This window comes from Neolamprologus multifasciatus, chromosome 11 (genome assembly GCF_963576455.1).
Source record: "Neolamprologus multifasciatus chromosome 11, fNeoMul1.2, whole genome shotgun sequence".
NCBI classification, from domain to species: Eukaryota; Metazoa; Chordata; class Actinopteri; order Cichliformes; family Cichlidae; genus Neolamprologus; species Neolamprologus multifasciatus.
Genome location: NC_140449.1, coordinates 34,587,861 through 34,611,188, shown reverse-complemented (window position 1 = coordinate 34,611,188; position 23,328 = coordinate 34,587,861). Strand labels below are relative to the sequence as shown.

The 23,328-nt window shown below is 42.1% G+C and overlaps 2 protein-coding genes across 3 annotated transcripts in view; both read right to left on the bottom strand.

Moving 5' to 3' along the window:
- The window catches only part of LOC146509134 (NACHT, LRR and PYD domains-containing protein 1b allele 2-like), an 8,819-nt gene extending 656 nt beyond the window's left edge, over positions 1-8,163 (bottom strand). The window contains exons 1-7 of the mRNA XM_085176971.1: positions 7,927-8,163; positions 7,643-7,858; positions 7,381-7,509; positions 7,067-7,202; positions 5,684-5,713; positions 4,207-5,294; positions 1-2,154 (exon numbers count right to left, since the gene is read on the bottom strand). The exon at positions 1-2,154 is cut by the window's left edge and continues 656 nt beyond it. Of these exons, the coding sequence (XP_085033097.1) occupies positions 5,041-5,294; positions 5,684-5,713; positions 7,067-7,202; positions 7,381-7,509; positions 7,643-7,813 (720 nt within the window). The 5' untranslated portion in view covers positions 7,814-7,858; positions 7,927-8,163 and the 3' untranslated portion in view covers positions 1-2,154; positions 4,207-5,040. The remainder of the gene's footprint in view (positions 2,155-4,206; positions 5,295-5,683; positions 5,714-7,066; positions 7,203-7,380; positions 7,510-7,642; positions 7,859-7,926) is intronic.
- A 1,694-nt stretch (positions 8,164-9,857) lies between these two features.
- Positions 9,858-23,328, bottom strand: part of LOC146509133 (uncharacterized) — a 47,459-nt gene continuing 33,988 nt past the window's right edge. For both annotated transcript variants that reach the window (XM_085176968.1, XM_085176966.1), the window contains exons 13-20: positions 23,032-23,285; positions 22,248-22,400; positions 21,087-21,234; positions 19,412-19,441; positions 19,119-19,166; positions 12,591-12,887; positions 10,492-10,535; positions 9,858-10,334 (exon numbers count right to left, since the gene is read on the bottom strand). In XM_085176968.1, coding sequence (XP_085033094.1) covers positions 10,065-10,334; positions 10,492-10,535; positions 12,591-12,887; positions 19,119-19,166; positions 19,412-19,441; positions 21,087-21,234; positions 22,248-22,400; positions 23,032-23,285 — 1,244 coding nt within the window. In that variant the 3' untranslated portion in view covers positions 9,858-10,064. The remainder of the gene's footprint in view (positions 10,335-10,491; positions 10,536-12,590; positions 12,888-19,118; positions 19,167-19,411; positions 19,442-21,086; positions 21,235-22,247; positions 22,401-23,031; positions 23,286-23,328) is intronic.

Sequence of the window (23,328 nt, the reverse complement as noted above, 5' to 3'; positions counted from 1 at the left end):
GTCGTTGTATCCTTGGGCAAGACACTTCACCCGTTGCCTACTGTTGGTGGTCAGAGGGCCCGGTGGCGCCAGTGTTTGGCAGCCTCGCCTCTGTCAGTGCGCCCCAGGGTGGCTGTGGCTACAATGTAGCTGCCATCACCAGTGTGTGAATGTGTGTGTTACTGGATGTGTAAAGTGCTTTGGGGTCCTTAGGGACTAGTAAAGCAAATACAGGCCATTTACCAATTCAGCAGACATTTGTCACCAGAGCAAAGTCACAAACTGAAGCTGTTGTGAAAGCAAGTTCTATTGTAGCAAAGGAGCCAAATCAGTCCGTCCATTTACCGAGGGAGAGTTTCTGAAGAGCTGCATGATGAAGCTGTGCGACGTCTTGTGTCCAGACAAAACGCAGATTTTGGCAAATGTGAGCCTGAGCAGAAATACGATTGCTGATCGGGTTTGTGAGATGGCCACTGATTTAAGAACACAGTTGTGTGAAAGCAGCAAATACTTCATTGCATACTCTCTTGCTGTGGATGAAAGTACAGACATGATGGGCATTGCACAGCTGGCCATCTTCATCCATGAAGTGTAAATATTGAATATTAAATCAATGCACGGGACAACGACAGGAAAAGACATTTTTGAAAAGGTATTTCAAAGTGTAACCGACATGAAACTGCCCTGGGACAACAGATGGAGCGCTGGTGTTGTGCAGGATGTAGGATCTAGTAAAGATGCAGGAGAAATGTACCGGTGAGTTAACAGCATATCACTGCATCACACACCAGGAAAGGCTGTGTGGTAAAGTCCTAAAAATGGAGCATGTAATGATCACCGTAACGCAGACCGTAAATTTTATCTGAGCTAAAGGTTTAAATCACCGTCAATTTCAGTCTTTTATGTGGGAAATAGATTCAGAGTTTGCCGACATTCCTCATCATACAGAGGTCCGTTGGCTGAGTTGGGATAAAAGTTCTCAATAGAGTTTTTGAGCTCATCAAGGAAACCTGTCAGTTCATGGACATGTTTGATGCGGTGAAGGCATTTCAAGTGAAGCTGTCACAAATGCACCAGTGCAACTTGCCTCACTTTCCCTGTTGCCGAGTAATGTTGAACAAAGTCGGCGCACTTTGCTCGTCTACATGTGGCTCCAACCTTGTGTATGCTTTCATTTATTTTTTCTGGGGTTTTTGGCAGCATGTTCATATTTCTAATTTGCATAATTTTGACAGGATATATTTTTATGGAGAGCAAAAAATAAAATAAATAAAATAAAAAGTTAAAGTTTATTTTTTAAGTGCATTTATTCTGGAATAATATTCCTGTCTGTTTTTATTCATATTTATGTTTAAAAAAACATGTTTTAGTGTGTTCAATAAATATTTATCTTGTTTGGCCCACGACGTAAAGTGTGCCTTGAGTTTTGGCCCCCTGTGCAATTGAGTTTGACACCCCTGATGTACAGCAACTAGCACCTGTAATTATTAACAGAGTAAACGTTCCTAGCCTGTATGATGTCACCAGGTCCAAATTATAACCAGTGTTATAAATCCGCCCACTATCATATTAAAGCATAAAACAAAGAGTCTGATATTTCTTATGTTTATTTCAGAAACACAGAAACATAATGTCAGCATTTCCCTTTTGTAAATACTTTCACTGTAGAACACAAAATGGATTTCAGCAAACGTCCTTTCATCAAACATTTTCAAACACTGGAATGAGCAAAAGCTCACTGTAAAACTAAGTGAAATAAACAGAATTAAAAAAGAATCATATAAAAATACAAAAACTGTAAAAGTCTGATAACTAACAAACAGCTGCTTCTTCTACACACATGGAAGTTTCTGTTGTTCTGTTGACAAAGTGGAAAGTGGGATGAAAGCTCAGCTGCAACACATCTCCCAGTCTCATCATTTCTTTCCTGTTTTCAGGATTCATGTACAACAACCAGCACCTGTAATTATTAACAACAGAGTAAACGTTCATATTCAGCCTGTATGATGTCACCAGGTCCAAATTATAACCAGCGTAATAAATCCGACCACTGGCTGATTCTGGAAACTGGGCTGAAGGTTGATGGGCAGATAGCTGAGCTGGTGGCTGCTGGGCAGCTGACTGCACTAACTCGGTGGAGCTTTTAAATGACTCGAGAAATGCTGGCTCTTTAGCCTCTTGTTACGGCCCTAGCTGGGCCTCCTGATACTGCCCTTGTGTGGGCGTGGTGTTTTTCTCTGCCTCCTCCTCTCTTGCCACTCCTACCCCCTCTGTTTCTCTCACTCTCCTCTCTCCCCAGGACACAGCTGCTCTTGGTTAGCCTCGTTTGCCACCTGAATCCAGTCAGCAATCACCTCTGAGGCTATTTAAGCTGGGGATGAGCTATGAGCAGGGTGGTATTTCTCTGGTGTTCCCATGTGGGGTGTTCTCTGGTGTTTCTGCTTTGTGTTCTTGGGGTGTAGTTATCCTGCCTGAAGTGTGGAGTTGAGGAAACGGTATAGCTGCTTTACGTGAGTAGTGTGGGCTTGTGGGCCTTGGCAGCAGTAAAGCCAGCTGCTGTTAGTGACAGGGTGAGCTTGTGGGCCCCTGCAAGTGCCTCCTCATGGTGTGGAGTTTTTGTTTGGTTGTTGTGTTCTTTGTTGTTGCAACCTTTTTCCCTTTTTCCAAGTGTTATTGGTAAAACGGCGTTGCCGGCTCTTTATGTTAAGATTATCTATAATAAAGACTATTTTATTTACTAAAAACACCTGTCTGTTTTCCTTTCATTCTGTTCTGGACTCATTTGTTACTGGTCCCCTCACTCGCATGCCTACACCCCTTCGGGGGGACGTAACAATGTGGGGGCTCGTCCGGGATATGAATGGAAGGAACAGCAATTGAGTATTAGTCAGTTGTTTGCCGGTGGCTTGTTTAGTTGTATTGTATCTGCTGCGCTCTCTCCAGTTAGCAAAGGAGAGTGTCTAGCTGAGCGTAAGCTCCTCCTTCAGGCACTCATTTTTTATTTTGCCTTTTTTATTTTCGGAGTAATCCTGGGTGGGGATTAGTTCCCTGTCGGGGGTAGGCTTGTCGGTGCTTTGTGCACTTGATGCTTAGCCTTTAAAGTTGCCTCGAGCCTGGTACACTCCAGAAGCTAACTAGGCTAAGATTTTATAGGGAAGTCTGGGGAGAGGGTTGGTGGGATTTTTATTTATTGGTTAACCTGTGGCCACACATTTCCCACCTGTTTTTCATTTGTGTATTGGAGGTGGTGCTTCTTTGTTGTTACTGTTAGCCTCAGGTAGTTGTTTTAGTTTTAATGGCTACCTTTGATATTGCCGTGTTTAAGCAAAACCCTTCGCTTGTCCAGCTGGACGCCTGTAGGAAGAGGGATTTGCATGAGGTGGCGTCATTCTATGGCATTTGTGTCTCCACAGCTCTGCGTAAGGCTGAGCTGAAAGCTGCTCTTGTGTCTGGCTTGGTGGAGAAAGGGATAGTGGCCTTGCCAGTGTCTGCCAGTCCACTTGAGCATGGTGTAGCGTCTCAGCCTGTTCCGCAGGTGCCAGCTCAAGCTGTAGGTCCATTGGTGTCGATACCTGTTGCTCAGGGGCTGCCTGAGGACAAACCCATGACATTGCCTCGCTTCGAACCTCTCTCCATTGAATCAGGTGTAGGATCGAAGCAGGACGCTAAGCTCCGTGTCCGCCTGGCTCGTCTTCAGTTGGAAAGGGAGGATCGTGAAAGGGAGTTCCAGCTAAAGAAGGAGTTGGAGCTTAAGCATTCAGACGCAGAGCTTGCCAGAGCCAGGGAGGTTGAATTGAAAAAGGTGGCGGCAGAGACAGCTGTTAAGTTGCGACAGTTGGAACTCCAGCAGGCTTCCCTTCCTGCGACTGCTTCTATTCTGCAGGCAGAGGCACTATTTGATGTGGGGAAAAACATTAGTGTGGTTCCAGTGTTTCGCGACACTGAGGTTGACAGTTATTTTGAGTCCTTTGAGCATATAGCCACAGCCTTGCACTGGCCACGGGATTCGTGGGCTATTTTGCTACGATGTAAGCTGGTAGGTAAGGCTCAGGAAGTTTGTTCCTCATTGTCAGCTCAGGACAGTCTGAATTATGTTAAGATTATCTATAGTAAAGACTATTTTATTTACTAAAAACACCTGTCTGTTTCCCTTTCATTCTGTTCTGGACTCATTTGTTACTGGTCCCCTCACTCGCATGCCTAGACCCCTTCGGGGGGACGTAACACCTCTAAGGGTCCAAATTGGCGGAGATGTGGATTTCCCTCGAGGATTGTTCTGATAGGGTTTAATCCGATCGCCATTGCCTTAGTATCCTTTGTGTGGGAAATCCGCTTTATTAGGCCCATGACGCGGGTGAGATTGCTCTCCCGGGATGAGCTCGCTGGGTCTAGGTTATGGTCGCGTCATTCTGTCATGTCTGTGTGAAGGCAGGCAGGAAAAGTTGGACCCAAGAGCTGGACTCGAGGTGGCACAGGTGAACTCAACAACCCTCGGCTCTATTGTGAGATTACAAATAGAATGAAGAACTAACTAAACTGGAAAGCAACTAAACTGGCAGGCAGGCAAACAGAACACATAGAGGAAGTGAGGGTACGACGCAACACTGACATGAAGAACACGGACTCAACAGAGTAGGACAGACTAGACCCAGGTGTCAAACTCCAGGCCTCGAGGGCTGCTGTCCTACTTGTTTTCCAACTAACCTGCCCTTGTAGCTTCTTATTGGCAAAGCACACCTGATCCAGGTAATCGGCAGCAGGTAGGGCAGGGATATCTCAAAAACAAACAGGATACTAGCCCTCGAGGACTGGAGTTTGATACCCCTGGACTAGACGCTGAACTAAACCGGCAATAATAACAAAATACAACCTGAACCTTAGTCATAATGCAGAAACATACCAGAATAACTGAAACACAGATTCATAATAAAAATCAAAACATCAGAGAAACATAAAGAACAATCCATCATTCATAAAAAACCCAAAACATAAGGAACTTAAAATGCTGGGTCGATACGACCCAGGACCGTGACAAAAAAATGGATTTCAGCAAACGTCCTTTCAGCAGAGGTCATTAAGAAGGAGTCTCTCATGGGTCTGAAGGATTTGGTAGAAGACATCTTTGGAGGCACTGCCAGCTTTCAGAGGACCGCTGTAGAGTTCCCTCATCTTTTCCTGAGAGGTCTGCAGAGCTCTGATTCTGTCATAACTTTCCTGCTGGATAACTTTTGCTTTCAGGAGCTCATCCAGAATCGGCTCGATGTTGCTCACTCTCTGGATCAGCTCCACTCTGTGTTTATCCACAAAGTGGTTTTCTGAGGAAAAGATTGCAGAGATTCATCACATATGTTGATAATCAAAGACTAAATCCATGCATAGCTTACAGCCTCTGTTACTTATTTCCAAACAGAACTCACTGATATGTGTTAAAGATTAAAGACTGATTCATGGTTGTGCTTCTTTTTACTTTGTACATAATCAAATCTAACTCGGTATCTTTCTGCTTTTTTCCCCCTCTTCACCCTCAAACCAGTCAAACAGATGTCTGCCTCTGCCTGAGTCTGTTTCTTTCTTCCCCTCTCTGACACCGTCTGATTATTGGATGCCAATATTCAGCATTAATGTTGTCACACCAAAGGGAATCCACCACAGCCAAACACAAAGTGCAGTTCTTTTTATACACAAATAATGTGAAACATCTTACCTTGTACTTTACCACTTCTTTGGTATTCATCTGAAAGTGAAAAAATGAACCAGTAAAAACACAGAAACACCGTATTTACTGGGCTGATCTACCAGTAGGCGTTAGCTTTAATAATAACTGTCGTCTAGCTGAATACAGCCACAGATGATGTCGTCTTCACTGCCCTGCACTCTCTCTTCATACATCTGAAATATAACAAACTCTCTCTCAGCAGGCTGTTTGTGAAGCTGACTGGCAGACTCGTCACTCTGGTCTTCAGTAACACATTGTGCAACTGGATACTGGACTTCCTGTCAAACAGACTGGTAATCACAGCTCCTCCCCTCTAGGGCCACACTGGAGCCCCCCAGGGTCGTGCACTCAGCACCCTCCTGTTCATGTTGAACAGCCATGACTGCGCTCACAGACATGGCGAGAATATCTTCATGAAGTTAGAGGACAACACCACCATCATCACTCTGTTGGAGGAAATCAGCCGTGCACAGCTGTGCAGTTTGGTGCAGAGACAACAACTCACTGCTCAGTGTCAACACATGTCTGGAGCTAATGGTCAGACAGCAGGAGAGTTTACTTCATGGTGAGAATACATCAGTTACATACTTCGCCATGAACAGGTATTTATTTTATATCTTCATTCACATTTTAGTTACCAGCATAAAGAGATCACAGGAACTGTCATGACTGTGTGAAGGCAGGCAGGAATGGTGGACCCAAGAGCTGGACTCATGGAGGCCAAGCGAACTCAAAAAACACACCTTTATTGAGGGATTGCACACAGAACAAAAAATGTATGGTTACATTGTAACCTTGGTTCTCTCTCCACTCCGTTACATATTCCAGACCCGCCCTTGGTCGTGGCGTGTGGACACTTCTTTAAGACACTCTGGCTAGCCCGGCCACACCCCACAGCTCACGCTCTCACGTCCCTTTAGGGCATGCAGCTGACCCCAAGAGGGAGCCCGAAGGGGCAACCAGAGGGGTGGAGAGATACTCTTGATATGACAGAGAACTAGCTAAACTGGGAAAGCAAAAACTAACAGGCAGGCAAGTTGGCAAACAGAACACACAGAGTAGTATGAGGGATGAGGCGCAAAGTAAAGCAGGAAATGCACAGACTCAGAGACATGGTACAGACAGAGAACAGAGGGAACACAGAACCAAAACCCTAAGAACTAAAAAGTCTAAACCCGAACACATAATCAGAATGAAATTGAACAGAAGATCAGGATAACAATAATAATAAGCACAAAACGCTGGGTCAAATGACCCAGGACCATGCCAGGAACATTTGCCATCTGTGTTGCATAATGATCACTAAAATAAATCTTCAAAGTGAACATGGTACAGTGATGATACAGTTTTGTAGACGTGCTTTAATCTTACCTTTTCTAACAGTGCGGGTCCAAACTGACTGAAGCTGTTTTTTTGGCGTCAGTCTGAGCTGGAAGTCACTGTCTGGATTCTTCATGTACACTTCAAAGAAATTTGGAGTTCTGCTTTCATATCTGAGCTTTAACGCCTGTTAAAGAATGAAAAGATAAAGTCAGGGAAGAACCTGTAAGATATTTTTCCACTGAGGGAGAGAAATCTGATGATTATTCATTCATATAATTTAAACAGACTAATATATTTACTGACCTTACACAGTTTGATAAATTGTTTTGGGATCAAATGAGCAGTAAATAAATTCAACATACTTGAGAACAGATTTCTGCACCATCCAAATCTGCTCTTAGGGTGAAACAATTTAACATTTTCAAGGACTTTTCTGGATGTGGCTTTCGGATGACTTTGTATCCACAGGATTCTTCTCTCCGGTCCATCGTCTACAGACAAGAGAATATATATGTTTATATGTGTGTGTGTAAAGATACTACAGGGATCAAATATTATAATATTACTGTCTGCTGATTTATTTGTTGCACATTGTCCATCTTATACTGTGAAACATGTAATAACCTGCTGTAGCCCAGGATCACGTGGGATCAGATAAACATGCAGTGTGAGGAAAGCTGTGTTGGTCTGATAGATCAACACGTTACAGTTGATTTTCACAGGAACGCCGAGTTTCATCAGGACCGCTCTTGGAGAGAAAATCAGACACTTTTTCCACAACATCTCCACAGTCATCTATGTGAACGACTGCAAACTTGTCCAATATGTCAGGGACGTCATCTGCACAAGAAAACTTGAATCATAAATGTCATTTATTGTTAAATAATAAAGCCATCGTGTCCTCTTACCGATGCAGATCCAGTGTGGCAGCTGAACTTCATTTAACTTTCCAGCAGTGACTGTGACGTCCATCAGAGGACCTGCAGGCATGTATTGTCTGCTCTCCATCCTCTCCATGTGTCCATTTTTCACATATTTATTTGTTTTTGACTTGTATTTGAGGTGATACCTGATAATCTCTGCACCAGATTCTGCTCATCTTCATTAAAACCTTTCTGGTCACCTCCACACACTCTCGGCTGTACTTCTCCATCATCACATTCACTACATCCTGAGTGTTTGCTGCTTTCAGTTTCAGTACTTGAGATGAGGAGTGAATCTTTCTGCTATTCAATCACTGACTTGAATTCAAGTGAGCAGCTTCTCAGTCGTCATAGTTACCACCTGGAAAATGAAAAAATCATTTTGTACCTGCAGGACTGAAGCAGCCTGTCACTTCTTATGCAGGAGGTGCAGGGCCAGCGATGGTGACACACAGCAGATCCTGACACGTATCTACACAACTACATGGATGTTTGCTCCTTCATGTTGAAATTAGCGTCACATGTTTAAATATAGTCATTAAATGATTTTGAGCAACCTTTGAATGAAAGATGTCCAACATCACACATCACAGGTTACATTTTCACATCGTCAGTTATCTCCACCTGCATTTTGTTCCTATGAAGTTACAGCTGAATAATTCATTTTGTTTTTTAAAGGTAAACTATAAAACTTGCTAAGGTTACAGGTTCCATAATTTCCTTCAGGATTAATAAAGTATTTCTGATTCTGATTTATTATCTATTAAGGACAAAACGGGGGGTAACACTGTCCCGGGTTCGACTCCACCACCAGACCTTTCTGTGTGGAGTTTGTATGTTGTCTCTGTGTTTGTTGGGTTCTCTCCGAGTACTTCAGCTTCCTCCCACAGCCCAAAGACATGCAGTTAGTGTGGTTTAGTTAACTGGTGATTCTAACCTGCCCATAGGTGTGAATGGTTGTCTGTCTCTCTGTAATAGACTGCCGTCCAGGGTGTACCCCGCCTCTCGCCCTGTGGTAGCTGGGATAGGCTAATAAGGATAATGGATGGGTGGAAAATGTAAACTGGGTTAAATGATTAAGATAAACCTCACACACCTCACGGACACTTGTTCTTCGTGTTGCTGGATTAAAATGGAGTTGATGGAGTCGATTGTTGATCAGCCTCCAGAAAGGCTGGAGTTTAAATGAACGAACGAACCAGAAAACAAGGGTAAAAAGGAGTCTTTAATAGCAATTAAACCTTATAAAAATTTGTACGTACGAGTCAAAATATAAGGACACATTTAGGAACAGTTTGAGTTTCTTCCTTAGACGAATAAAGTCCTCAGAGTCAGGAAACATCCAGTTCTGTGTAAATAAAGCCGTCTGATCCCGGTCTGACATTTCTGATGTTTGTAACGTTTCTTATTGACTGCTTCCATCATTTTAATGTACGTTTAGTCATTCATTTAACTATTCCTGATTCTTACTGTTATTTATGTGTTGATCTTTCTCATTTTGTGATATTTCAGTTTTACTGACTGATGCTGCAAATCAGGAAAATGTAGGAAAATAAAGACTGACCTGAACATCTCATCTCTTAAAATACAAAAGCACAGTAATCATCTTACTGAGTGATCTTCATTGTTTCATTGTTTTTAGGCCGCTTCATTCCAGCAAAAGTTTCAACGTGCGTATAAACATGAAAGACGTGTTTTTACAGATTTTAAAAAATTAACGTGTTTTTGACAGTAAATAGTTAATAGACACAAATGTTGCTCCCTGATGTATCCGAAAAAATATTTAATTGATAAAGAACAATTGTATTTATGCGGCTATATTTAGTAGAAAGCCAATATAAAATGTTTAGTGACGTGCTTAAAAGGGAATTTAAAAAAAAAAAAAAAAAAAAAAAAAAAACACAAAACAATGCATCAACCTGAGAACACACACACACACACACACACACACACCACACACACACACACACACAGTAATTTTCAAATAGATGTTATTTCCTGTATTTTAACCTCAAATCTGCTCCTACATTATAAACTCTCCCTCATGTCAGAGTCAGTTGGACAGTCAGTCAGACTCTCTGCTACTTTCCATACTACAATCATGTAGTGCACTGAAAAGAAATTCAGAAGCTACAAATCTGCACCAGATCATTCCTGTTAATTTTCTTTAAAACCTTCTTGGTCACCTCCACAGACTTTTCTGTGTAGGTCTGCACCATCAGGTCCACCAGGTCACAGGTGCTGGCCTTCTCCAGTCGGCTCTCTGGGATGGGTTGGAGCTCCACCAAAACATCACGGTCCCGCAGGAACCACTTGAACTTTTCAAGCTCCTCCTTTTTCAGATCATCCAACATTTGCAAAAGCTTCTCTCTGTCTGATTGGACTGTTAATGCCTGAGAACAAACAAAGTGATTTAATAATAACCTTCTTAGAGGATAACTGATTAATAAGTAAACAAAACCATCACACATGATCATTTTTAATAACAGGTATAAGTATTGAATTAAGTGAAGCTGTGGTGTGAGGACAGAATCATTTGGTTCTACTTACTTTCTGCATCTGTGCAGACAGATGTTTGTCCACAGTGTTTTCCTCTGAGAAAGGACATAACAAATTAGATTATCTTTACTGTAAAGTTTTGTAATAAAATAAATACATGATACATAATAAATGAAACAACTTTTCTCTGTCACAAAATGCCCAATCAGCAAATCCTGAATCCATCACTCTCTATGATTCAACAGCCAAGACCGACTCCAGACAAAGTGAAGGAAACTTTGCTGACAATCAGCTCACATCCAGGTGCTGATCACATCAGACCCTTCTTTAATGATTCAGGCAGCCTTTCAAACATTTCCTGTCCAGCTGATTCTTAGTTTTGTGTTATGTAAATATAAGAATCCCAGCATCAGCGATATTAAATATGAACACTGAGATGTAGTCCACAGTAAGTAACCCTTAATAAGGACTGCCCCAGGTTGCAGTTTTTGTTGCTCTGCATTATTTTGATGAGTTCACAGGAAGGTGAGTGAGACAGAGAAGTGTACACAGTGTGAACACTTCAGTGCACCGTCTTGCTCCTCATCTTCTTCAGCCTCAGATTCAAACTCCACTCCAGTGTTTACTGTGGATCTTTCAGCTGCCACATTGCATGCAAGTATTGATGACATGATCAAACAGCCACAGACAGCTGTGAAATGTGTTGTTCTTGCAGAAGACTAAGGCTTACAGAGTTGCACCAGGAATGGTAATTTTTCTAGTACTGCTCATGTGATTAGGCAGAGGATCAATAGGGGTCCATGACCCTCTTGGGGACACTCCCATAGGGCTTAAAATCTGGGACGCTCCATCAGTCGCTCTTAGAACTGAAGAAGCTTCTCGGATGAAACGTCTTCAAGAAACTGAAAGACGTCCGGACGCTTTTCTTTCCGAGCTCCTTAGAACACCTGCTGACACTTCCAGTTTCCTGAACATCGTCCCCATTAAGGATAAAACTCTATCCCACCTTCTTCAGTCAAGTCAGGGACACCAGTTCAGTGCTGCAAACAATAGATATCTGAGAATATCTCAAACTGATCTTCCTCATGTCCACAGAGCCAGCAGCTTCATACAGAAAATGGCACTATGTGGTACATTTCTATATTTGGTATTTTACCACAAGTTCTGTTGAATTCTTTAACATCTAAAAACATTCGTTAACTGGTGCTAAAAACTGGTGGTAAAAATAGAACTGACTCGATTTTGACAGTCCAGTCAACAGCATCAGTAGATTTGGATAAGCTGGTTGGTGCCATTGTTGAATAAGAGCTTATTCATTCATTCCCTGGCATTTTGCAGTACTTCAAATATGAGGTCAGCAACCAAAGGAAACCCACCACAGCCAAACACAAAGTGCAGTACTTTTTATACACAAATAATGTGAAACATCTTAGCTTGTACTTCACCACTTTTTTGGGATTCATCTGAAAGTGAAACAGATGAACCAGTGAAAACACAGAAACACCGTATTTACTGGGCTGATCTACCAGTAGGCGTTAGCTTTAATAATAACTGTCGTCGAGCTGAATACAGCCACAGATGATGTCGTCTTCACTGCCCTGCACTCTCTCTTCATACATCTGAAATATAACAAACTCTCTCTCAGCAGGCTGTTTGTGAAGCTGACTGGCAGACTCATCACTCTGGTCTTCAGTAACACATTGTGCAACTGGATACTGGACTTCCTGTCAAACAGGCTGCTGTTCAGATTGTTAATTTTCATGAAGTTAGAAGACAACACAACCATCATCACTCTGTTGGAGGAAATCAGCTGTTCAGGAAAAAGCCTGGGACTCACAAACCCCTCCAGCATGATAAGGAAGTGATTCACAGAGGGCTGAATACATGAATATTATATTTATCTCTGTAAAGAAATAAATATAAGCAGGATTGAGTTTAGTGACTCGCTGCCACCGAGAGCTGAGAGACTGAAAGCTCCTCCTTTAGAATGAAAACTTGAAGACAGAACAAAGTATGTAAGCTAACGAAAAGTAAAATTGTGGCGGGAGAAAAGGTGTGATTGACTGTTCACTAGGATTCATCAGTGTTCTATGTGTCACATTATATAAAACTCAGTGAGAGGACAGAACAGGTAATATTGATGAACCTACCAGCCGACTGAGAGCTGACAGCAGCTGCTCCCACTGAGGATCCTGCAGGTAGGAGCTCATTAATGAGAAATTTCTCATTTGCCAAAAGGATTTGATAAAAGATGTCTTTGCATTTTTCAGCTCCAAGGGGACCACTGTAGAGCTCCCTCATCCTGTCCTGAGAGGTAGGCAGAGCTCTAATTCTGTCATATTGTCCTCGGTCGATGACTTCATTGTCTAGGAGCTCATCCAAAATGGGTGCGATGTTGCTCACTGTCTGGATCAGCTGGACTTTGTATTTTTCCACAAAATGCTTTCCTGGAGAAAAAAAAGGAAAGAAATACAATAAAAATTTAGGGTTGTTTTTCATCTGAAGTTTATAATCACTTTAATTAAAATTTATTAAATGTTAAACATATTCGTTCCTTTTGTTCGACTATTTAAAAAGAACATAAATGATATCTTTCCTTTCTTTCATCCAGACATTTAAAGATTATTGTATCTAGTTAATGTTGCAGTCTTCTCTTTTATTATCAAGAAATGAGGAGCTGCATGAGAGTACATCTGCTTGGCAGTTTCAAGGCCTCGGGCACAAAGGTGAGAAGTAACGAAGTACAAATACAAATGTATTTTACCCGAGTCTTATTTTTTCTGACTACTTTTTACTTTTACTCCCTACATTTATAAACAAATATCTGTACTTTCTACTTCTTACATTTTCGAAACTGGCTCGTTACTTTTGCTTTAACACATTTTAGTCGAGTTATTATTTCGTCACTGCGAGCCTCCAAACATCCAAACGATTTAAACCTGAAGAGAAACACATGGTAGGCGGTCCTGTTCGATTATTATTCACCAGAGGATGGTAATCTCATGGTAATCTATGAGATTGACATTTTATAAGATTATTATTACTCAAGAAGTCAAAGTCCAGACTTATCGTGGGACTGGAGTTATGGAGCTGAAGGTCTGATGAGCCTGCGCCTTTTTTAGGTACTTTACCACTTTATCTCTCTCTGTCTCCCTCCTTTTTTAACCTCTTCCTCTAGAATGCATGGGTTTTTCAGCGCACTGTGACAGCTGTTGTGCCAAAGTAGGTATCCCCCACAAAACGTGTCCCCCCTTGTCGCCAGCATTGGCCGGGCACGGAGTGTGGATCCAGTTTTCTCCGCCTCCATTACAGACAATTAGACGTGGAAGTAGTGTAGTGGCTAAAACATACCCTCTTAGATGAACCTTGGCTAGATGTAGAACAAGCACTTTGCAATAATCTCGAGATTTCATATCTACCATTTATCAGCTCAAACATCCAACAACATGAATGCTTTAAAAGCATCAACATCAGCTCTTCTCTGACAGCATGGTGGGAGTTTCTAAAAATAACGGAGTCTTCATTAATCCCATGCAAACGTCACCTATCTGGAACAACCCTGACATATTACAAAACAATAATATGATAAACTTTTCAGATTGGAGTGGTAAAGGAATCAAATATTTAGAACATATACTAGAAGGAACAGAATTTATTTCATTTGAAAGACTAGTTACACAATATGGGATCAACAAGAAAAGATTTTTAGAATATCAACAAATTAAATCCATAGTAAAAAAGAAATTTAAACCGGATCAAGTTGAACTACAAACACCACCAAGTGTGGTTCAATTTCTTACTCTTAAAACCCCCAAATTACTATCCAAAATATACAGAATGCTTTCTAAAACAGATGAATCAATATCACTTCCTATTGCAAAATGGGAAGCGGATTTATCAGTTAACTTAGACCAAAACTTCTGGTCTCAGATTTGCTTAAAAACCTTTCATCTAATTAGAAATCCCAGTCTTCAAATAATTCAATACAAAATATTACATAGAGTGCACTATACAGGTCATCGGATGTTCAAGATGGGCTTTACGTCTACCAACAACTGCTCACACTGTCAAACCAATACACCGGACAATTATATCCACGCTCTTTGGTTCTGTCCACCAGTTCAGAAGTTTTGGCGCGAGATATGTGAAGACTTATCAAAGTGTCTGAAATGTAACATTCCAACTTCCCCTTTAGTGTGTTTGTTGGGCAGCTTAGATAATGTCACTACAGATAAGAATATAGCCCATATGGTTTTGACTGCCCTATGCATAGCCAAGAAAACAGTCCTCATGAACTGGAAAAATAAAAATAATCTTAATTCTAACCAATATAGAAATTATCTATTACATTACATTAGTCTTGATACAGCCTCTGCCACCACATCAGATCAATTGCTCTGGGCTCCTTTGATTAGCTCCATCACCTAGTGGGGGTGGGAGGGTCATAGTTTGGTCCCACCTTCGCTGTTGTGATTGGTGTGGGGGTCGGGACAGGCTTAGGGCGTCGGGGGGTTCCCCAGGAGCATCTTCCTTGGGGGGCTCAACCCGGGGTAGCGGTCATGGCCTGTTGGCTCTGTTGGCTAGGGGAGGGTCTGTGCTGACGGACGTGGGTTACTGACCTGGTAGCCTGGCTGCCCCTGGGTGGGTCCGGGACGGGCGTGAGGTTCTGGGGGCGCTCCGTCTCTGGGCTGGGGCCCTGGCTGGGCCTCGGGGGCTTGGGTCCTGGTTGGTATGTTGCTGGGGTTGTGGGCGGGTGGGTGTATGGGGGCCCGGCCCTGGCGCAGGGTGCATCGAGCCACCTGGGGGGCTGTTCAACTGGTGGGGGAGGTTGTTACACCTTGCAGGAGCTCTCCTCTCTTCAGGAACTCACTCTGCAGGAGGGGGAGATATAGGAGAGGTGGAGGAAGATCTCAGCCTGGGCGTCTATTGTCTTGTGTAGTCTGGAAGATGAGTGGATGACGGGTTGGGTGCAGTTTTCTCTGTGGTGGGGTCAGGTGGGCTGTCCCAGGCTCTGTGGGGCTGGGCGGCGCTGCTGTTCTGGGCCCTGGTCCGGATGGGCCTGGGCCCCCTTTCCCTGGCGGGTTGCGGAGTATGGGGGTGCCTACTGGGGTCAGCGGGGAGCTGGCCCCAGGGAGGGGTCACTTGCCCCTCCCTTCCTTCCCTCCCAATCTCCAGCTGCCTCCCTCTTCTCGCTCCACCACAATCACCCACACATGCAGGGCCTTGGGGTAAAGGTGTGTCACCAGGGTACAGGGGAGGCATCCCCCCCCGTCCCCTTCTGGCTTCTTGTGCCTCAATTTTATCTCACAACTTAGACATTCACATTACTCACACTCTCATAACACATACATATAGGATCTTGGGGGTGGGCACGCTACATGGACTCCAAAAGACCATCAGGGTGTACACCTCACCCCTGGCGTCATTGTCCACCTCTCAATTTTAAATACACGTAGACACTGAGGGCTATCAGGAGGGGCTATGCACTTACCTTCTGCTCTCTGGCAGGTAGCTCCATGCCCTCCTGGGTTTTAAATGCACCTTAGAACACTCATGCATCAACACTACATATGAGCGGGCAGCGGGAGGTTTTTTGAGTCTTCTCACGCCCCCGTTCTCTGCGACCTGCTGGAGCGGGGGGCCGGGAGGAGGAGTTGGCCGTCCGACTGGGGTCTGGAGTGTGGGGCCTCCCTGCTGCTGCCGAGTCGGGGCGGTCTGCTTGTCCCCACCGCAGGGAAAAAGGGTAACACCACCTGGGTCTGGGTGCAGTTTCCCCCTCCAGGGGCAAGGGTACCTAGACCCAGTTCTTAGAGTATGCTTGGGGAGTGTGATTGTGTGTACAGCGTCTCTCTATGTCTGTCTCCACGTTGGATGAGTGTTGAGTAATTGCATTTGAGAGCATGAGGGTGGGAATGGATGTTTGTATCTGTGTGTGCCTGTATGTCTGTGTCTATATGTCAGGTTGGGTATCAGACACCACCTCTCTGGGGACATCTCAGGCCCTCTAAGGTATGGAGGCCTATCTCCCCCCACCACTTCCCCTGCCAGTGGCAGACGCCCTCAGACATCGGTGCATTGGTGGTTCTTTGTGTCCGGGGGTGGGCGCCCAGGTACACACCGGCTCACTCCTTGGTGGCTGCTTGTCGGAGCCTGGAGCCTGGGGCTCGCTCGGGCCACTTCGGGGGTGGGGTGCCCTCGGCCTCTCGGCCTGGGGCTCGGTCACTCTGGCGCAGCTGGCTGCCGGCGGAGCTCACGGGCACGTCACTGCAACCCCCACTGGCTTCTGCTCCGCGGCTGCTGAGTGACCCTTCATCTGGAACTCTCCTCAGCTCTTTCTGGGACAGTGGCACAGCTGCCCCTCTGTTGGTCTTCCTTGGTCTCTTGTGTTCTGAGGGCCTCTGGATGTCTGGAGTCTTGATCTCCTCCATACCTGCTTCATGCCGTGGAGGACGGGGCAGTGGCCCCCCACACCCTCTAGCAGATCATTACATGAAGGAACCTTTTAAAAACAAGCGCGTTCATGCTCACAGGTGTACACACGGGTGCTCACACACACAAACTACACCCTTTTTGGCTCCTACCTCAAAGCACACTGTGTGCTGTCGATCTTACGTGCTGCACAATAATGTTTAATATTTAGTATTTACTGTTATATTCCCATATATCATTGTGATGTTTATTCTATTACTCTCGTTTTCTTCTGCTTGTTTTCTTTTTTCCTTTCTCAACAGGTGATCCAGGTGATTGATATATGTATTTTTTTTTGTCTGCTTATTTAGTTGGTTTTTGTTTTTTTGCCCTTTATCCCCGTCCCTCTTCTCTGCTGTTTCCCCCCCCCCCTCTTCCTTTCTCCCTTTTCTTTTCCTCATTCAAGTCTGTCCCGTATCTAGCAAGTGAAAATAAAAATAAATAAATAAATAAAATAAACAATAAAAGATGAATCAAATAGACCATTACGGCAAGGCTGTGATGGTCAATTTGGTAAAGTAAATCCGTTGGGCATCTTTCCTCGCCTTTAGACAATAATTCTGATGGCAAAAGAACCAAACAGGACAGGCAAAAAAAAAAAAAAAAAAAGACGTGGAAGTAGTGATGTTTTAGTTTTGTGAAAAAGTGAAAAAGAGTGTCGTTAAATTACTATTCAGTTAGAGAGTTACAACAGAAAATTATATATTTATTGCTCTCACGTGGTATCGGACCAGGTTATTTTAACAAAGGAAGGACATTTTACATTTTGCCCATCAGTGAGGAGGAGCTTCTTCCCCCAGGCTATTCGGGCCCTGAAACAGGTGTAGGACTGGACTCTCACACACATCACATCACCACACGCACTCTGGTTTTTCTTCATGTACACTTCCTATAATTTATAATCTCTTTCTGCTATTTGTACATTTTTACTGTAAATTTCTAAGTTAAATTATATATATGTAATATATGTAATTCTCTAACCTGCAACGTGGCCAGAAACTGGATGACACATTTAATGTAAGAAAAAATGGAATATGGACGCTTGATGTCATTGTTTGATGTATCAGAGTTTAATAATGAGCTGTGTCATCTGATTAAACAGGTGTAGCCGTCATGTCTGAGATTTGGTTTCAGACCATTTCAATGCAATTTCAGAATAATGTTGAAAAATATGTTTTGAAATCTGGAATAAGCTACGTTCAACTGCGCCCTGCCATACGGGGTCACTGCAGATGTTTGATTTGGCAGTTTTACAGCCGATACCCTTCCTGACATAACACAAAGGGGGATTTGTGCCTCTGACTGGAATCAAACCAGCATCCTTTCCTCTCCAAGTAAACTATACTTCTGTTCTATGGAGCTCTTTTCTAAAACCTTTCTGTAATAAATGGTGCCATTTTGTTTCTTATCACAAGCTGATACCTAACAGCATCAGCTCCAGATCATCCTGTCTATCTGTGCTAGTTTGTTCTTTGTCCCTCCTTCAGTTTTCCTTTACTAATGTTTGGTGTTTTTACTGGTTCTCCCTCCGTCTCTCGTCATCTGTGTCATTCTCTTCATATTTCTCTGACTCTGTTTTGTTCTTCTTTTTTTGTACTTGTACTTTTTTGCCATCTCTGTGAAGCACTTCCTGTCCCTTTGAACGTTTTGATTAAAGAGAGTGAGCATGTAATCACTTCTGTTTGGTTGGGTTGTCTATTAGCAGTCTAGCATCCACAGTTTTCAGGATAACATTTTCAGATTCATGAGTACTTATAACCTTATAACATATAACCTTGACCATCACTGGTAACTTTGACCTTGGACACTAATAATGAAGGTTAAGGTCAAACCATAATCAAGTAAAAAAACAAAAAATCCATATCCAGTAATACGACATGTGAGTGGCATGGAAGGAGATGTGCAACACACTTTTTATTTTTTCAGTTCACAATGATGCCATAAAGTTTTGAAGGCTTATAGAAGCCAAAGATTTCAGCCAGTTCTGCTCCAATCACATGGGTGAAGATAATCACATACACCATCTTAGTATGTGATACTTCAAGGTTCAAGGTCAGGGTCATGCTAAACAGGACAAAGCTTTAGTTTAAATTTAATCATCTCTAAAATTTAAAGCAACATCTTAGTCATTGGGGAACATAAGCACAGTTAGTATTGATCAGTTTTCTGTGTTTCATTATATAAAACTCAGTTAATATTGATGAACCTACCAGCCGACTGAGAGCTGACAGCAGCTGCTCCCACTGAGGATCCTGCAGCTGTTAAAAATAACAAGGAAAGTTTTTAATTTCTTAACAAATGTTCAAACTTCTTAACTTTCATTATGCTAGCAAACTGAAGCATTAGAGACTCAGTGCCACCAAATGAAAACAATTAAATAACTACACCAATGAATATTCCACTAAACTCTGGTCTACTAAAAAACAAAAAAGAAGAAGAAAATCATTCATTTATAATCTGAATAAAAGGTTTGTCTAAAAGCTCCTTTTGTGTGATATCTTACCTTCGGCTTGACCAGACTCTGGATGGTCATCTGGAATTCAAGAAAAATCAAAATATGGATACTTGACATTAGAGTTAAATATGAAAGTTCAATTTCAAGGTCTTTCATCTGGATAAAACAGAGTATTCAAGCAGCTGGTTGCCATGGGAACCCATTCTCTGAAACGCTCTATGCACTGTTGTTGAGCTAATCTGAAGGCCACGTGAAGTTTGTAGCGACTGACTCTGCAGAAAGTTGGAGACCTCTGTGATTTTACGTGGCCCATCTGATTTGCTGTCGTTCTTTGTTATAACACCACTAACAGCTGACTGTATGTATAATATTTTGTAGAAAGGGAATTTCACCACAGGACTAATGTTGTGGGTTTTCTATGATATATATGACATATGTACCTGTACACACTGGACATATACTCACATATATAATCATATATACTTCTATATACTAAATATATACTTATACTGGAGCATTTTTTTCTACACGTTCAAAATCACAAGACCCACATTTAGGTCAAACATTATCTTCAATTATATTAATGAAGTTTGTGCCCTTTATTGTATAAACACATGCTGATCAATACTGTTTGAAAATGTACTAATTAGGATCAATAAATAACCTTTGACTGTGGTATCGCCAACGGTGACTGGTTCAAACAAAGGTTACTTTGGCACTGCTAAAGTATGTGCATAGGACACTTTCTCTGCGTTTATCTGTAGCGCCTCACGGTGTGTCCAGCCCTTTCGATGCCTATAAACAAACCTGCCCCCTGTGCGTGAAGCTGGGATTCTGGTTCTCACCTCAGCCACCAGAAGGCAAGAAAAACCTTTACTCGGCATAGAAAGCAGTTTACGTCTAGCATGCGTACCTGACAAAATTGTCAAATTGATTAACTGTTAACTGCAGTTTTCTCATAAAACTGACAAAGTGACCCAATTCAATGATGGATGTAAAAGTTATGGGGCAGGGTCAGAAAGTTATGCATCATAAGAAAGAACAAAGGATGAAAGAGTACCCAACGGCAGGCGGAGGGGTCACTGATCCCATATAAGAGGAGGGTCGATATGCCCCGCTCTGCTGCTTCTTTCCTGTCTGTCTGTTGTGTGTCTGTGCTGTTTGTGCTTTGAGGCTCTACACTCCGGGGTTGCTTCGCTTTGCTTGTTCACTTTTTCTGTCATCCTGGTTTATTGTACTGATTTCTGCTGTTCATATGACACTGTTTAATAAACTCTGTTCTAAGAATTCTACTCTTTTCCAGAGGATCTTTTTGAGTGATTTGATTTTAACTGGATCTGAAAAGCTGGACGTCCACAGCATTGGTGGGATAAGGTTATCATATTGGCTTCAAAATGTGCGACTCGACACTTGTTGCACAGGTGGCGTCCTATCACAGGACCACTGAACTCCTGAGAACGAGTGATTCTTTCACACATGTTTGTAGAAGAGTCTGCATGTCTTAGTGCTGATTTTATACACCTGAGGCCATGGAAGTGATTTTAACACATGAATGAAAGGATGTGGATGAGCGAGTGAATACTTTTGGAAACATAGTGTCAATCAAACTGCTGCAGACTCTTTTAAGTTTGATGGAAAAAACCTCTTACATTTGACATTTTATCACATACAGTATTTCTTATATTAGTAACAGTGTGGGTAATATTGCTTAATAACCACTGACCTGCTCGAATTTCACATTTCCATAGTGGCTCATCAGCTGGTTCACCATCAACTGGGTGAGTGTGCACCAGTGTAAGTATGAGTTCACTGCCTGGATTCTTAACGTACACCTCATAGAAGTTTTGCCTATTGTATCTGAGGGTTAACTTCTGTGTTTGAAAAACAAAACAAAAGAACTTTAAAATACCTCTGTGAACACACACAAACATATACACACACACACACACACACACACACACACACACACACACGCGCGCGCGCGCACACAATATTCTGTCACAATTTCATGCAGGCGATAAAGTTACAGTTGTGCTTCTTACATCTGGCTATTTGTACAGAAATGGAGTCTCCAAGTTTTACATTTTACTTATTAAATCTACTCATTTAAATATATTTGATGGACAAAGTGTAGGTGACAGAGACTAAAGATACAAAGACAGTTTATCTGTGGACTTGTGATATTATTTAGATGCAGTAAGACAGATGTAAGTGATTTTCAGTCAAAACAATGTTGAGGCTCAGACTTTGAGTTTTTTAAATATGCTCTTTGTCCTTGTTCACATCAAGAGTTTTATAATGAACTAAAACAAAAATAAAAATTACCAGAAAAATGTGAACTGGAATAAAAACAGAATGAACTACAGACCTTTTTACTCAGTTTAATCACATTTGTTTTGTTTTTTTTATTATTATTCTTTTAAATCCACAACTTCTTACTTTCCTTATCTATCAGGTCATTTTGGAAAAAGGTGATGGCATTTAAATGAGCCATTTAAAAAAATAGCAGCACACTAATATAATTACTTTGCAACTCAATGTTTGAACTTAAGAGTTTTAGGATTATCTTCAGAAATAGATTTTCCTGAAACACTAGTGTTGACTTTTACCATTATTTTATATTCTTCAGGTAAAACTATCATCAGCACCTGAAGAAGACTGAAATACAGCATCACAAACTGCTGTGTTAAAGTGTGTGCAGCTGTGCTACCAAAGACAGCTGATAGTCCCTGGTGTGATGCCCCTCACCTCTCACTGACTCAGCCAATGCAAAGACACACGTATGTTTCAGAGCAGCCGTGTCATTCTGGCTAAAATAAGGCCTGATGTGTTTTCTGTCAACAAGGTTTCGATCCACATGTAGCACAAACTTTACAAAGTTTACCTCCGGTTGGATTTTTGCACTTGTGTTGTCGGCTTTGAGGCTGAAGAGACGCTCAGTTTGCAGGTACTGGTCTGGGGGATGCTTCATGATTTTTTGAAATTTCAAATGGGATTTTGTCTCATCATTTTTCTCACAATATTTCTGAGCAATTTCCTGTTTAAGAAAAAAAAAAGGAAACAAAAAAGTAAAATAATCAAAATAGGGGTTAACTTTACACCAGCTTACACCATCTGTGTTTGAAATGACATTTATAATCAAGAAATAAGATTTTTGTGAAAGAGTATTATGGTCTGCTGGAAAAGTAAACTGGAGGAAAAAGTCACATTAATGAGAATAAAGTCAGAGATTGTTGTGAAATATTGTGTCAAACTCTGAGAGGGAGAGTATCACCATGTGAAGGTGATCAATATTTTGCATCTTCATGGGTGCTTTGTAAACTCTCTGGTTAATAACAAGTGTCTAATTTTTAATAGTTTTGCTTATATGAAGTCTGTATTATGTAATATTATAAACTCTGGTCTGGGTCCAAATAATCTCCAGATTACAGTGAAGAGATTTAACAGCCAAGTGACTCTCACAAGTGCTGCTGAAGTTAAAAGAAAAACTATGATTAAAAAATCTTCCTATAATCAAACAGAAGAGATTTATTGTAGCAATAGAGACATTTCTCCCATTGGGTTCAGTATAAAACACATTTTTCTTTCAGTGTCTCTTTTGTCTTTTGTCAGTCGGTCCTAATGTTTGGAATCTTGTCCTGTTTCACATCATTAAGATGTTCAGTTACCTGTTCCAGACCAGGATCCTGTCGTATCAGGTAGACGTGGAGTTTGAGGAATGGTGTGTTGAGTTGATAGTACATCAACGTGTAACAGCTGATTTTTGGAGGAAATATGGAACGTATCAGAGGCGCTATTAATGAGAAATGTGGTTCGGTTAACTTGACATGTGTTGGTGTGACCTCAGACACTTTTTCCACAACATCTCCACAGTCATCTATGTGAACGACTGCAAACTTGTCCAATATGTCAGGGATGTCACCTGCAGGAGAACACAACAACACAAACATGGTGAGAAGAACAGT